At 37.1% G+C, this 15297-nt stretch overlaps 1 protein-coding gene across 1 annotated transcript; it reads right to left on the bottom strand.

Annotated features, from left to right (window-relative positions):
* Positions 1 to 5110: 5110 nt before the first annotated feature.
* aimp2 (aminoacyl tRNA synthetase complex interacting multifunctional protein 2) lies at positions 5111 to 9834 on the bottom strand (the record flags this gene model as incomplete). The annotated part of the gene is made up of 3 exons (XM_028454984.1): positions 5111 to 5874; positions 9136 to 9370; positions 9619 to 9834. Coding segments are annotated over 3 exons (840 nt in total), but the record flags the coding sequence as incomplete, so codon positions are not given.
* Between the last annotated feature and the right edge of the window lie 5463 nt (positions 9835 to 15297).

The raw sequence follows: 15297 nt of genomic DNA, 5'->3' as shown, positions 1-15297 counted from the left end.
TCTTCTCCAAACACGACAAGTTGAATTTTTACCAAAAAGTTCTGTTTTGGTTTCATCTGACCATATGACATTTGCCCAATCCTCTTCTGGATCAGCCAAATGCTCTCTAACAAACTTTAGACGGGCCTGGACATGTACTGTCTTAAACAGGGGGACACGTCTGGCACTGCAGGATTTGAGTCCCTGGCGACGTAGTGTGTTACTATTGGTAGCCTTTGTTACTTTGGTCCCAGCTCTCTGCAGGTCATTCACTAGGTCCCCCCATGTGGTTCTGAGATTTTTGCTCACCGTTCTTATGATCATTTTGACCACACATTGTGAGATCTTGTGTGGAGCCCCAGATTGAGGGAGATTATCAGTGGTCTTGTATGTCTTCAATTTTCTAATAATTGCTCCCACAGTTGATTTCTTCACACCAAGCTGCTTACCTATTGCAGATTCAGTCTTCCCAGTTTGGTGCAGGTCTACAATTTAGTTTCTGGTGTAATTTGACAGCTCTTTGGTCTTGGCCATAGTGGAGTTTGGAGTGTGACTGTTTGAGGTTGTGGACAGGTGTGTTTTATACTGATAACTAGTTCAAACAGGTGCCATTAATACAGGTAACGAGTGGAGAACAGAGGAGCCTCCTAAAGAAGAAGGTACAGGTCTGAGAGCCAGAAATATTGCTTGTTTGTAGGTGACCAAATACTTATTTTACCGAGGGATTTACCAATGAATTCATTAAAAATCCTACAATGTGATTTTCTGGATTTTTTACTCATTTTGTTTCTCATAGTTGAGGTATACCTATGATGAAAATTACAGCCCTCTCATCTTTTTAAGTTGAAGTACTTGCACAATTGGTGGCTGACTAAATACTTTAATGCCCCACTGTACATACATTCCCCTGAAAACGTTCAGGTGACAATCATTGCTGGCAATTGGACTGAGTAGACGTTCGTTCAACCTTCTTTACCAGTGCTTTACATATGGATGGAATGTTGTGTTTATTGTAGTTCAGGGGACACAAAACCAGACCACAAAATGGAAGTTTTTTTTTTTTTTTTTAAACTGTACATCTCTGTAATAAATCAAGGAAGTTCTATGTATGTGTGTGTGTGCGTGTGTGGAGTGAATACTCACTGACGCAGTGTCTGTTTGAGCTGAAAGTGTTGTAACAGCTTGCACATAGTCAGAGTGTGTGCATCCATTATTTTGGACTTATTTGGTGATTACGTTTCAAAATGTTAATTTTCATTTTATTTTGTAGTCGCCGCGGAATCAACACTGGTTACACCCTGTCGGAGAGGTAGACCGGAGAGGGGGAGGGGCGTCTGAGCAGCTGCACTGATATACTAGCAAAGCTCTCAAGTCTCACGCATTTCAACCTGATGTGAGTCACTGAGTGCGTGCATGTGCGCGGCTGATGCGCGTGCGTGAGAGTGAGCCCACGGAGGAGAGATGGACAGGTAGCTCGACACACACACACACACACGTGGGTGCATGCACTTTTTCTGTGCGGTACTACAACCACAAAGAGGAAAGGTTTTAACAGCACGTTAACACCTACAATAAACAGCACTAACCATAATATCACACACATCATGTTTCCTCTGGAAGTGTGAGCCACACACATGATTTATAGATGAAGTTATTCTCAGTCTGCTCGCTACGTTACATCTGTATATTAATTACTAACCTTGGATGATAAGCACCCCTGCACTAAGAAATGTTAAATGCTAAATAAATAGTTTTATTTGTACAAATTTGTCTCTTTTATCAGATTCTACCTAATCCGCTTCATTGGTGCAAACTTTATCAATTTATCATGCGCATGTTCCATAGAATTAAACCAGGGAAAGTGCGCACGTTATTTTACTTTGCACCCACAAATATACCCCTTTATAACACTACAGAGTACAGAGTATGTACACCTCTTTGTACATCCAACCTTCAAACACACTCATTTGGCCATAATTGACAACTCTACATAAGCTCCTCCCACTATATGAATACATACTTCTGATGGGCACTGTACTGGTTCTGTACTCTCAGAATTCCTTTAATACCAGGTTTCTTGAAGTGAGTTTTTCTAACTTTCACCTAGTTACTGATGTGTAACCACTGGATTCAGTTGTAGTGATTTCCGTCGGTCACCTCCCATTCTTTTTCTACAGCTGTTTATGTGAACACATCCTGTTTCTCTGTTGTGTATTATAAAAGGAATATTGTAAGAAGCTGCTTTCTATGCTGCTTGTTTTCATTTTCCCTCCATTCAAGTGTGATTTGGTCAGTGATGAGGTTGGATAATTTTGAGTTTTATTATTGTATCACTTTTTTTGTTGTCCAAAGCGTGTTTCATGTTTTGTGACTAGATGTTACAGTATTTACATGCTTTAATCTTGTCAAACAGCTTCCAGGAGTCCAGTGAGACATGAGAATGTTACATCACCCTAGAAAGAGCATTAGAGAAACAAACATCTTTATTATTCAAACCATTTCATGCTTGGTTCTGTATGTATGCTCTGACTTTAATATTCTGTTAGAGCATCCAGCAAGGAGGATTATACACACCTGTGAAACAGTCTGTGGGGACATTAAAAAACCAGCAATGGTGAGCAGTAAGGTGGAATTAATGTTTGAGGGTTTGCATCTTGTGATCACACCTCAGTTCTTCTATGCAGTTAAAAAAGTTCCCTCTCAGCGTTCATGAAGTTCCTCCAGATACCTATCTGCACTAAAAGCTCAAAAACATGTAAAAAAATTTAAAGTTTTAACTTTTTTCCCAGTAAGATGAAATATTGGGACCATTGATAAACTAATAATAAATACAATGTGCATCGATAGCCCAGTTCTGCTTGTAAAAGAGATAATAGGAATTAAAACTATTAAGAAATAAGATGATCTCCAGGGATGTCAAACTCATTTAGTTCAGGGGACAAATATGGACCAGTTTGATCTCAAATGGGCCACAGTTTTGTTTTGTTTTTTTTTTGGGGGGGAGGGATTTTAACATTGTACCCTAGTTTTCAATGTCAGTTCAATTCACTTAAGAACATGCTTGATTTTTGTGACCAAATTTTGTGTAATTTAGAGGAATGTTGTGCCATTGTTTGTGAGAAAATTGCAAGATTTGTGGAAATATTGACAATTCTTTCCACAATATGCAAATAAACGACTGCATCTATGTGATATAAAGAAAGGAATAATGCAAACCCCTAAAAATATTGTCGAGTTTCATTGAATTGGTGAATTTGAGATATCTACAACTGGAATTTTTTTGTATTTTACACATTAATTCATGTTTTCTCTGGATTGTTTTACTTTCTTCTGTGGACGGAATTGGATGCTAAAGGGCCAGATTTGGCTCCCGGGCCTTGAGTTTGACACGTGGGCTAAAACTCATATCTAGGGATGTTTCTATGGGATATTGGTCAGATATCAGCCAGAAAACGAATATCAGCTTTTATCCCACTGCATCTAAAATCTCTGATGTAATATATATTGTTTTTTTGGATTTATTTTTTCAATGTCTTCTATTTTATTTTTTTGATTCATTCAATCATGTAATATTCTTATTCTAAAAGGTTAAGTATGTGTAATTAATTGGTGGGTGTTTTTTTTTTTAATAATCAAGCCTTTTCTAAGATTCCACACTACAAAATAAGTAATAAAAAGTATGTATGATTCATGCTGTTACCGTATCGGATCGATATCAGTATCGGCCTATAATCAAGACTGCAATATCGGTATCGTATCGGAAGTTAAAAAAAAAAAGTTGTATTGGGACATCTCTACTCATATCTCTATTTTTTCTCAAAATGGCGATGGTGATTTAAATCTCAATATTTGTAGCTTAAAGTTGAACCAGAAAGACAATTATGAGTTAAGGTTGCTGATTAAAAAATGCCACACAGGTACATTTATTAACAAACGGCTGCACAAAATCTGTCACGATAGTCTTTTTTTTCCTATAAGGGACAGCATGTGTGAGTGAGTTCTGTAATGTGGTTTTTTTTTTTAGGAGAAGATCTGGGTTAGGACATGGTAATACATCTAACTGAGCTTTTCATGCTGTTCTTAGAGGTAGTAAAAGCAGTGACTCCTAAAATGAGTATTTCATACAAAATGAGCTATAAAATAACATAATAAATTGATATAGGCGATGTTGTAATTTTCAAAATAGATAACTCGATATATCACTTGTTTTATTTCAAATGTTGGTCAAAGCCCATCAGAGTTGGCACTGATAGACTGGGGACATCTTTTAGGTGTATTTTGGCACCTTGTGTGAACTGGTTTGAGCTCCACAACACGTCACCTGGGTTAAAAAAAAAAAAAAAAAGACACTGGAGAAGAATGAATGAATGGATCATCGTCTTTTCCTCAGGTAAACTAAATGCTGCCACCTGTTGGATATAAGTGTGTTAACAGGCTCTTTACCTCCCATTACCTTTCAGCAAGTGACCTGTTCTAACATTTTAACTGCTCTAATTAAACTACATCTGTACTACACAATGATGTGAATTAGTAATATAGCATTTATTTTAAAAAACCTGTCAGTCTGGGTCTATTCTATCATAGACAGTTCCAACTTTTCAGAGGAAAGGGTTTCATTTAGGAGTGAAAAGCTGAAGATTGTCCCATTTTCAACGATTTCATAAAGTTAGGCTAAGGCAGTGCTTCTCAAAGTGTGTGGCACACCCTCCTCATGGTGACAGGTGGGGTGAGACAAACAGGACATTCTTACATTTCATGCTAATCTTCTAAAATGCCTTTTTATATTCATAAACAAAACGCCTGCACACAGAAAGTAATAATGAGGCGTCTAAAAATGTATCAGAAATTGACAAGGATTAAATTATTAGACTGTATTGGATATGGACGGAGAACAAAATGTAACGTGGAACTAAAGTGCAAAAATAATGATTTACATCACCATGTACTGGAACAATAAAGAAACTTACAATAGCTGACTTTCTTTTTATAATTTCAGCAAGTTTGTCTTTACTTGCATTATGAAAGGTTACTTTTTCCTTGTTGGTTCATTTCATATGTACACTTAATTCCTTTATTATTACCTGCATTTTTAAATGCTGGGTTGAGATAATGAAAGGAAAATCTCACAATCAACAGTTGTTCCAAAGTTTTAGTTTGAATCTTTCACAGAAAATGGTAGAAAGTATCACCACTAAAGCGCACACGCACATTTACAACAGGATAGTGTGAGGCACAAAGTGGATGGAACCTGTGTATAAATCTGTCAGCATACACGACTCACGTCATCGGCACCAAGCCCTTGTTTTAACTTGTCCCAGTAACCTCAGAGGTATATAAAAGCAGCATGGCAGAGACCAATACTCTAGGTTACACGCTTGTTATTTCTACCAGATCAGTTCATGATGTCACAGGAAACAGGAAAAGGCTTGTCGCTGTATTCCTGACAGGGCTAGGATTTTTATTATTCTTTCTTAGTTTCTGATGTCTGGCACCTGATGAGTAACTGCTACTGTGTGAGTATCTTAGCAGGACTAAAGTGACCCAGGTTCTCACAGGACTTGATCCAGCGCTGGACGTTAGCGGCGGCGGCCGAGGCCGAGCCGCTCTGCAGCACGCAGCAGTAGCAGGCTACGTCAGCCAAGGAGAACTCGGGGCCCGCCATCCAGGGATTGCGACCCAAGGCGGAGTTGAGCGCCCGCAGGACGGCGGTGCGCTTCTTGGCGCTGCCCTTGGCCAGCTGGAAGAAGGCCGTGTCCACCCAGCTGTCAACCAGCGTGGCAGCGCCCGGGTCGCTGGGGTAGGGGGCCAGCAGCTTGTACAGGAAGCGTGCCACGTTAGCCTCTCCTTCAATGGGACACATGTTCTGAATACTGAACTTCATCTGTGGCTTTGGAACTGTGGAGAGAATGTACAGCATCATTAATAACAGCTAAAACACCTGTGTTTAAAATATGTCAATACCAGAGATAAAAGTAAGAACTCACGTTACTGTAATTGAGTAGCTTTGTAACTTGTACTTTTCAAAATTAGTAATTTTACTTGTACCTATAGAGCAACTAAAGCCCAAAACCACTTTTTCTGCTGAATACTAATGTATTTGGGTATGAAGTAGTGCTGTTGATTGATCCTGGTTCAACTCAATATTTTAGTCAAAACATTTAAATTTCTCATATTTAGTTGTAAAATGTCAGTGACTGCCCTCTATAGGTTGAAACCTGGCGATTACAATTGATTTTTGCCATTGGCTGAGAACAAGATCATGTGACGTTTTGGTACCGTCTTGTGTTTCTGTAAAAATTACCACCTGTGGGTTCTACAATGTGTGGTGAGTAGGTTGGATTGAGAGAATAGAGAGGAATATTGAGTAATGAGTAGCTAGTTAGCATAGCATAGATTGTTCATTGAAGATTTTATAGTATAGACTGGGCGTGTCTTAACTACTCCAGGAGCCCCGCCCATAACCAAGGCATTTTTAGTGGCAGGTAGGGAGAAAGCAGGGGTTTAGTTACTCTAAGTTTGTTTTAAAGGAAGTAAAGTAATTCATTACATTTGTGCACATAACCAAAACAGCATTGAATGGAGGTTATTTTCTCAGTTTTAGAGTTCATTATTGTAGCTATACTTAGAGCCTGAGAATTTTTTTAATTTTGAATTGAATTCATTGGCGTTATTTTTTTTAGATAAACCTTTTATTTCATATTTTCATGTGGTCTTTTCCTTTTTAAGTTTATACATTAGACGTTTACTGTCTGCAAGGGAACCGTGGCAAGACTTATTACAAAAAATAAACGTGGAGGGTGAAAATAACGAGTAACTTTTACTTTCAGTACTATTTAATTGAGCTACTTTTTACTTGTATTTGAGTATTTTATTTATGACTTACTTGTACTTGAGTACAATTTCAATCAAGTAACAGTACTTCTACTTGAGTAGGATATATTAGAACTCCTTACACCTCTGGTCAATATCAATGTTCTTCTGCAAGGGTTCCCTAAATGTTTGCTCTGATTGATGATTTTATTATTTGGACCAGGATTGGGGTCAATAATGATCAATCACGTAATTGGTGATTCATTATAACTATGACATAATTATGATTGTAATCATAATTTAAAAAATATTTTGCTGTTGTAATCATAATTGAATTGTAACTGAGTTCAGATAATTGACATTGTAATTGTAATTGGCATGGAAATTAAATAAAAGCTGTCAATTACAATTTAATTAAACAGAAAACTTCAGAATCATGTTACAGTTAGATGGATTACACATTAAGAATTATTAAAAAAAATATTTATGATTAAGTTTACCGTTAGTTCTCTTGAGGATCATTTTACTATTATTAAAAAAAATAATTGAGGGGTATACTGACAGAAAAAAGGCTCAGACACTCACACCAAGAATATTATTAATAGTAGTGTATTTTACTGCCGGTTTAAGACATGGGTCAAAACTTATAAAAGATGCTAACAGAAAACTAACAAAAGTTATGTTTTATGGGGTTTACAGTATTAAAGGCTTAGTAATTGTGATTAAATGGAATAGAAGTTTCAGGGGAAAAATAATGATTTTAATTGTAATTGGCAAAAAAGCTTGTCAAAGTAATCATAATTGAGTTGTAATTGAACATGGATAATTGAAGACAATTATAATTGAAAAAATGTAATTGACCCCAACTCTGATTTGGACATAACACAAGTCCTTCATTTAAAGAGGAGTATGAAGTTATTTGTTTAATTATTAGCTAAATGTTTAATTTAAAACAATCATCCTTTTTTTCTCAATGATAACTTCCAGAGTGTTAAACTATGAAAGACACCACAGGGTTATACAATACACACGTCTATGTATTAGTTACTTTTTTTAATAATATGTTATGGTTTTAATTAATTCAGAAAACTTTTTTCAGACAATTTACTTTGAATTTTTTTAATCTCTTGACATGTTTGAAGAACCTTCGGTTTGTCTGCCTGTCTGCTCCTAGTTTAGAAATGATAAGGGTGTGATTGAGTGGAGGAGCAGCATATTTAACATTTAACAGTGGTTTGATATGGAGATTTATTTTTGCAACTCCCCTTAATTAAAGATGGTAAGTCTTCCTATTTTGCTGTCATGACACTGGTGTAGTTTCTTAGTTGGGCTAACTAGTGCTAATGTTTAAAAGTGATAGTAGTGCAGTGTTTTTCAACCTTGGGGTCATTTAGTTTAAATGGGGTCACCTGAAATGTCTAGTAATTGATAAATAATTACAGGTTTTTTATTCAAATTAAAACACAATCTTAAACAACTGTACTTTCACTTTGCCAAATATCAATCAAGTTCAAACAAAATGAAGTAAAAAAAATCATCCTGGCTACACTGTATTTGTAACGTAGAATAACAAACATGTTTTAAAAAAAGATGTCTTTGGGGTCACCAAAAAATTATTGACACCAAAATGGGGTCACGGTCCAAAACAGGTTGGGAACCACTGCAGTAGGGCCTCTGATTACGAATAAAAGAATTCATAAAATTCTCTACATATTGCCGAGGCCTAAATGGTTAGACCATGAAACAGTTTTTGGGAAATTTTGAAACACAATTTCAAATTCCCTTTGACAGAATGAAGCTAATACATCCCATAACACAGAAGTGTTAAACTCCTTTTAGTTCAGGGGCCTAATACGCAGCAGTTTATTCTCAAGTGGGTGAGAAAACGAGTAATTTCAACAAATACTGAACCATAGTTTGCACTTTTACGTAAAATACTAAATATGTAATAAACTGACCATATCAAAGCAACAAGTGACAGATACAATTATGAGTCCTAATGGGATCTTCACTTTAAATGTTTGAGATTTTGTGACCAATTTCTATTTAATTAAGGAAAATTGAAGCATTTTGTAAGAAATTTTAGTTTTCTCAAGATTTTAACATTAAAAATGACTGCAAACAAGTGATACAAGCACTAAGAAAACTGAGCTCCTGCAAATATTGTTGAGTATCATTTACACTAAGATTTATGTTCTCTGTCATTTTTACTTTCTCCTGTGGGCCTAATTGGACACTCCAAAGGGTGGGATTTGGCCCCCGGGCCTTGAGTTTGAAACATGTGCCATAGTACAATGGTGTATGTGATGATACTGTGACTGAGTTGGACTGGTTTTCCTTGCTCACCGTCTTTCCATATGAGAGTGAATCCCAGCTGAAACAGGTGGCGTGCGTAGCTGTCGGCGTGTGGGGCGCCGAGGCAGGACAGTAGCTGAGGTGGAACGTTGGACACTGAGGAGTGCACATGGACGGTGGACAACACGCGGTAACGCTGGCACAGCAGACTGTGGAGCACCAGCAGGGAGAGCGGTGGCTGGGATGGGTTGGCGTTTATCACAATGTCACGTAGAGCACCGTGGTTCTAGTGACACAAAGTAAACACTGAATTAGGACATGAAGTTCAGTTCAAACAGTGAGCGTGTCATCCACACCCTCACGTCTGTTTAACCAACTGAGCAGGTTCCGTTTAAGAAAGAATGTTGACTATTGAAGATGACAGACCGGTGTGTGTGTGTGTGATGAGAACATGAGCACATATGAATCCAGCACAAGCTCAGCCTTCATTAGAGAACTATTAATAGCACTCTACACTCATTCAGTGGGACTCACTTTGCCCAGGAGTGTGTCCAGATCTGTGGAGCTGGAGCTTTGGAGGGCCAGGCTGCTGCCGACAGTCAGGTCCAGGTCTGCATCAGGGGTGGTCACAATCTTAGCCAAACCCTCCGCAGCAGCCTTCAGCTCGTACAGTTTCCTTATGATCACGTCCTGCCGGGCTTGCAGAGCTTTGACTGCTGGATCCACCTTGCCATTCTGAAGAGACAGTGTTCACTCATTATTAAATTGACATTTAATGCATTTTTGTATTATTGTCTTCCTTTTGACATATAATCATAGAGTAGGCAAAGCTTCTTCAAAAATGTCACTAAGATTGTATACAGACATAGGACATTCCATGTCATTTCATAACTAGCCCACACACTTCAGTCTAAGATAATTCTGAACTTGTTACCAGTTGTTCCTTATTTATTCAATAGGCACACTGTAGATTTTTAGTTTGATCAGATGAATACCATAATTTCCAGTCTATAAAGCGCACTGTTTTATTGGCCGCATGACAATCATTTAGCAATTTTCTAAGAAAAATCCACATAAATGCCGCAGCCTAACGCAAGCTGATGAGGGTGCCCTTCAGACAACTCGGCCAATCAGAAAGGGCAGGTAGGCGAGCTGCTGTACTCAAGTTAGGTTGCAGGGAAATGTCCGCGTTTCAACTGATAAGTTTCCTTTACTACATGAAGCCATTAATTAGTGCGAGCAAGAACGATTTAATGTTAACAATTTAATTGTTCCACCTGGACTAATGTGACAGAGCTCAAATTTGTGGCGGCATGAAGCTTATAAAACCAGGAAAAATCAACAATTTAGCCGCGTCATTGTTTAGGCCGCAGGGTTCAAAGCACGAGAAAAAAGCATATAGTCCGGAAATTAGGGTACTTTTTGAGATATGGACAATTTAGTGAGAGGAGGTATGTGTGGATTTTTGTGTGTCCTAATTTTACTTCCATGTTCAACTTCCAATATCTCAGGAACTGAATCACATAGGAAACTGAAATTTGGTGTAGTTATACAGCTCCACCTACTCTCTCAGAATATACAAAAACATCTGCTATACATCCTATCTGGTGGACATGCCAGCTCCTTGTCAGGGGTTTGGGTCTGGAACATGTTTGGCCTTCAGTAAACAACTTGGCATATGCTTCAGCTCTCTGTAATTTGATCAACTTTGAACTATGTACATAGACTGTTCACATCACTAATGATTAGTCACATATATGCGTTGGTAATTTGGTTCTTGGGTGACAGTCTAAAAACTAATGAACAAATGATTATGAGACAGAGGCAAGCAACAATGGCCTCATGTAAAGGATTTTCAATATCGGCGAGTGATGAAATAACCCAAAGTTGGGGTCCAAAATAAAAATGAAGATGTTACATAAAGAATATGCCGAGGAGTCATTTTTATATTATAAATTAAAACAAAGATCAGATTTATTTTCTTACATTCCCACATGCAGTTATGGGCCAATGAAAATAGTAAAAAAATAAATAAATATATATGTTTTATCGGATTTCAAGAGACTGTCACTCAAGAACCAATGCATATATGTGACTAATCATTAGTTATGTGAACAGTCTATGTACATACATTTATAGTTGCACGATACCCACGGTGCCAAGTTGAAACAGTTCCTACTATACTAGAAATTCTACACGACGGTACTAACGTGGATTATGATTCTACCGGTGCCAGTTTCCGCTACATAGCAGCTGCCTCTACTTTCCTCCTGGTTTCTCACCACACAATCTAAGCTCACAGCATGCTACTTACTTGAAAACATACCAACATGTAGAGCTGGGCGATATATCAAATATACTCGATATATCGCAGCTTGTAGTCTGTGCGGTGTTGAAAATGACCATACCGTTAAACTCGCGGACTTTTTTTTTTTGATTTTTTTTTTTTTTTTTTTTTTTGGAAATGTCATTGTAACCCACGTCATAAAGAAATGTATTATATTTATATTATTAAATTATATTATATTTAGCAGAAGTAAATTTATTATAACATCTACTCTTCAGTTATTTATATACAATATTATTTCACCGCACTAATAGACTGCACTGACGTCACTCATCCACACGCACACACGCCAGCCAATCACAGACCAGTATCCTAGTATAAACAGGAAGCATGAGATACGGGAGGAGAAGGCTTGAATACGGGAAACGATCAAGCAGCAGCTGAAAACGCAGCATATGAACGGTAGCACGCACACCCGGTGCTCAGCAGACAGCACTTTACTGACTGTGCAGACCAGCGGTTTTGCCTTGCACCTGACAAAAGGAGCGATCGGCAGCAGAACGGAGGACTTTGTATAGGCGACTCAGATTGCATCGGCCAGGTTTTTTAAACCCCCCATGGATCTAAAGATGGTGAACTACCCACGGAGATGACGTCGTGGACGGTGAACTGCAGGTCTACCAGAGCGGTAGGACCGCCGCACCGATCCTCTTACCAGGAACGCATGAACTTCAATCCTACCAGGGTGGTAGGATCAACTTTATTTAATTAGGTTCTCTTCCAGTGGACCAACCCAACGAACTTCAGTCCTACCAGGGTGGTAGGACTGACTTCATTTTTCGTTTGAGTGGAACTATTTTTTTTTCCCCAGGCTGTGACGCCTTATGAACTGAGCTAAATCCCAGCGGGTGAACTGGAGTCTGTTTTGAGACCACTTTTGTTTATTATTATTTTCTGTAATATAATAAATCCATGGTACTTATTTTCTATAAACAACAAATTGTCTGTCTATTCTCTGCACATCTTAGTAATCATTCCCAACTCACACTTGAACCTAGAAACTAATCTCAGAGAAAAAATTTATTAACCAACAGTAAATGTACAATTGGCTACATCATCTTAATGACAACATGCACAAAAGGGCACTATTTGTTTTTAAAATATTGTAGTGGCATTATGTACAAAAAGTGCACTTTAATTTTGTGTTTTGAAATGCCATGTGAGTTGCATCCTGCACTAATGTCTTGTTTTGAAATGTCTCTGTGACAATTTTGCACAGAACGTGCACTTTCTGTTGACAATTTTATGTTTGAGCCACTCACTGTTTAATAAATACAGTTATGTCAACTTTGACTTAGTTGTGATATCCCCTTTTTTGCATGAAAGTTTAAAATTGGCATATATTAATGCAGTATGATCAAGAATGTTTTAATGTAGACATATAGAATCATCATACTGGTGTGATTTTGTGCATCAAAGTGTTAATTCAAGGGTAATGCAAAATATCGAGATATATATCGTGTATCGTGACATGGCCTAAAAATATCGCGGTATTTATAAAAGGCCATATCGCCCAGCCCTACCAACATGGCAACCAGACTTCACAGCTGCTGAATGATTGGCACAAGCACCAGGCCCAAGCGGCAAGTCTGCCGCGGCGGTGGCGTCATCGTCAGTGGCATCACTAATTTTGCTCAAAAAACCAAACTCTAAAAGTCCCATTTGGAACTATTTTGGCTTTAAACGAGGCAGAGATGGTAAAGCAATAGGAGATCCACTGTGCAGGCGCTGTCACCAGCTATAGGAGCTAAAGGAGGGAAAATATTTTGTTTGTTTGATTTTTCCGCACTGACTCAGAGCAATCTCTTTTTTTTTTTAATTTATGTATTTACAAAGATATTTACAATGTACAAACAATATTTACAAATTATATACATACAAAGGAGGATCACATCCAATCTCATAAAACACCAGTGACGTCATCCAGAAAATGTATACAAATATACAGTAGTTTCCTCAGGGAATCAGTTCCTGTTTATTGTATTTTATCCTCTATGGTTTATTATGTTGAAGAAGAAGCATTATTGCCTAATAGTTTAAAAAAAAAAAATTGGAAGACAGTGGATCTGTTATCTTAAGTTGCTTATTTATATTAATTAAACATAAATTGATGTGCAAAGGAAACTGAATTTTTTTTTTCAACCATATAAATTCTAACTTCATTTTTTAGTTTTATTGCTTATATGCTTTTGTTCATGTACTCTTATCATGCACCAAACAACACTATAAGTAACGAATAAATATTTCTAACTTGTACAAATACATTGCAGTTCATAAAAATAATAATAATAAATAAAGGCTTCAGTATCGCGACATTACCCGGAACTGTGATATTTTGTCTGGTATAGTATTGTGGTTTCTCATTTTGGAATCGTGACAACTCTACATACAGTAGCTCAAAGTTGATCAAACTACAGGGAGCTGAAGCATCAGCTAAGTTGTTTACTGAAGGCCCCAACATGTTCCAGCCTGAAACTTGTTTCCAATTTTGAGGAGCTGGCATGTCCACCAGATAGGCTGTATAGCAGATCTTTTTTTCTTTGATTGTCGTTTCAAAAACTCATTATGTTTACATAATTGTTAAAAAAAAATTGAGTGACCATAAAGTGAGGAATACTAGTATTCCTTATTGCATTTAAGTGAGAAATTCCCACTGCTCAGCCACAGTTAAATCTGCCAAAGGGAAAGTAACTGATCTGTTACTGTAACAGTAACTGACTATTTCACGCTCAACTGTTGAGTAATTTAAGACTTTATATTTACATTATTAGGGCTAGGCAATATGGTGTTTTTTTTTTTTAAATATCTCGATATTTTCAAGCTGTATCATGACATACAACATATTAGGGATGTAACGATTCACTCAACTCCCGATACGATTCGATTCACGATACTGGGTTCACGATACGATTCTCTCACGATTTTTTCATTTACAAAATGGGACTGTAGACAAATTTTTGTCTGTAAATAATACTGTATTATTTTCCTTTTATTTTTCATTGTCAAAAGAATTCCTTGATAAACAATTCAAAACAATGCAATTTAACTAAAAATAAATCTTGAATTAAATAAATAAAGGAATAATACAAATGAAAATGAAGCCTATTAATTTAAATTCTGGTTCTATAATAAACAATGCAAAACTGCATAATAGTTCTTTTTCTTTTAAAAGTGCAACTGAAAATGTATTTTGTGCCTTAACAATTGGACTTTAAAAAAAAAAAAAAAAACGTCATTGCACGGATTTACGTCATAATTGTTTGGACCAGCAGAGGGCGCTGGTAACACAGTGGTCGGTTGGCATGCAGATATCTTGCAGTGAAGAAGAGATGCTATGCTAGCAGACAGAGCTAATAGAAAAACGTGACTTTTACAGATATTCAAGTAATATTACAGATATTCTTTCGGTGCTAAAGGGGTAATGAATCATTTATTAACATATTTAAGAGTAGAAGGCAGCCAGAAAGAAAGTATTAGCAGACTCCGCCCGCCGCCAACACTTCCGGATGGCGCCCTCTGCTGGTTAAAAAAAGTACTGCGATTCAATTGTCAGAAAATCGATATAAACCGTGATACCTATGAATCGATTTTTAACTGCCTTACGATTAATCGTTACATCCCTACAACATATATCTCAATATTTTGCCCTTGCCTTGAGATGATGCTTTGATGCATAAAATCAAACCAGAATGGCAACACTAATATGTATTAATGTTTTCTCTGATGTAATTGGGGTTTAGTATATCGTACCTGTTAGTTTCTTTTTTTCAGAGGCAAACCCTTAAAAAACACCTTTATTAACAGAGGTGTAGAGAATAATATCAAAATGTATAAAACAAATTGTGCATTTGTGCACATTTTAAAAA

This window comes from Gouania willdenowi, chromosome 8 (assembly GCF_900634775.1).
Source record: "Gouania willdenowi chromosome 8, fGouWil2.1, whole genome shotgun sequence".
Classification (NCBI taxonomy): Eukaryota; Metazoa; Chordata; class Actinopteri; order Blenniiformes; family Gobiesocidae; genus Gouania; species Gouania willdenowi.
The sequence above is the reverse complement of the archived record's forward strand: the minus strand, read 5'-3'. Positions and strand labels throughout refer to the sequence as shown.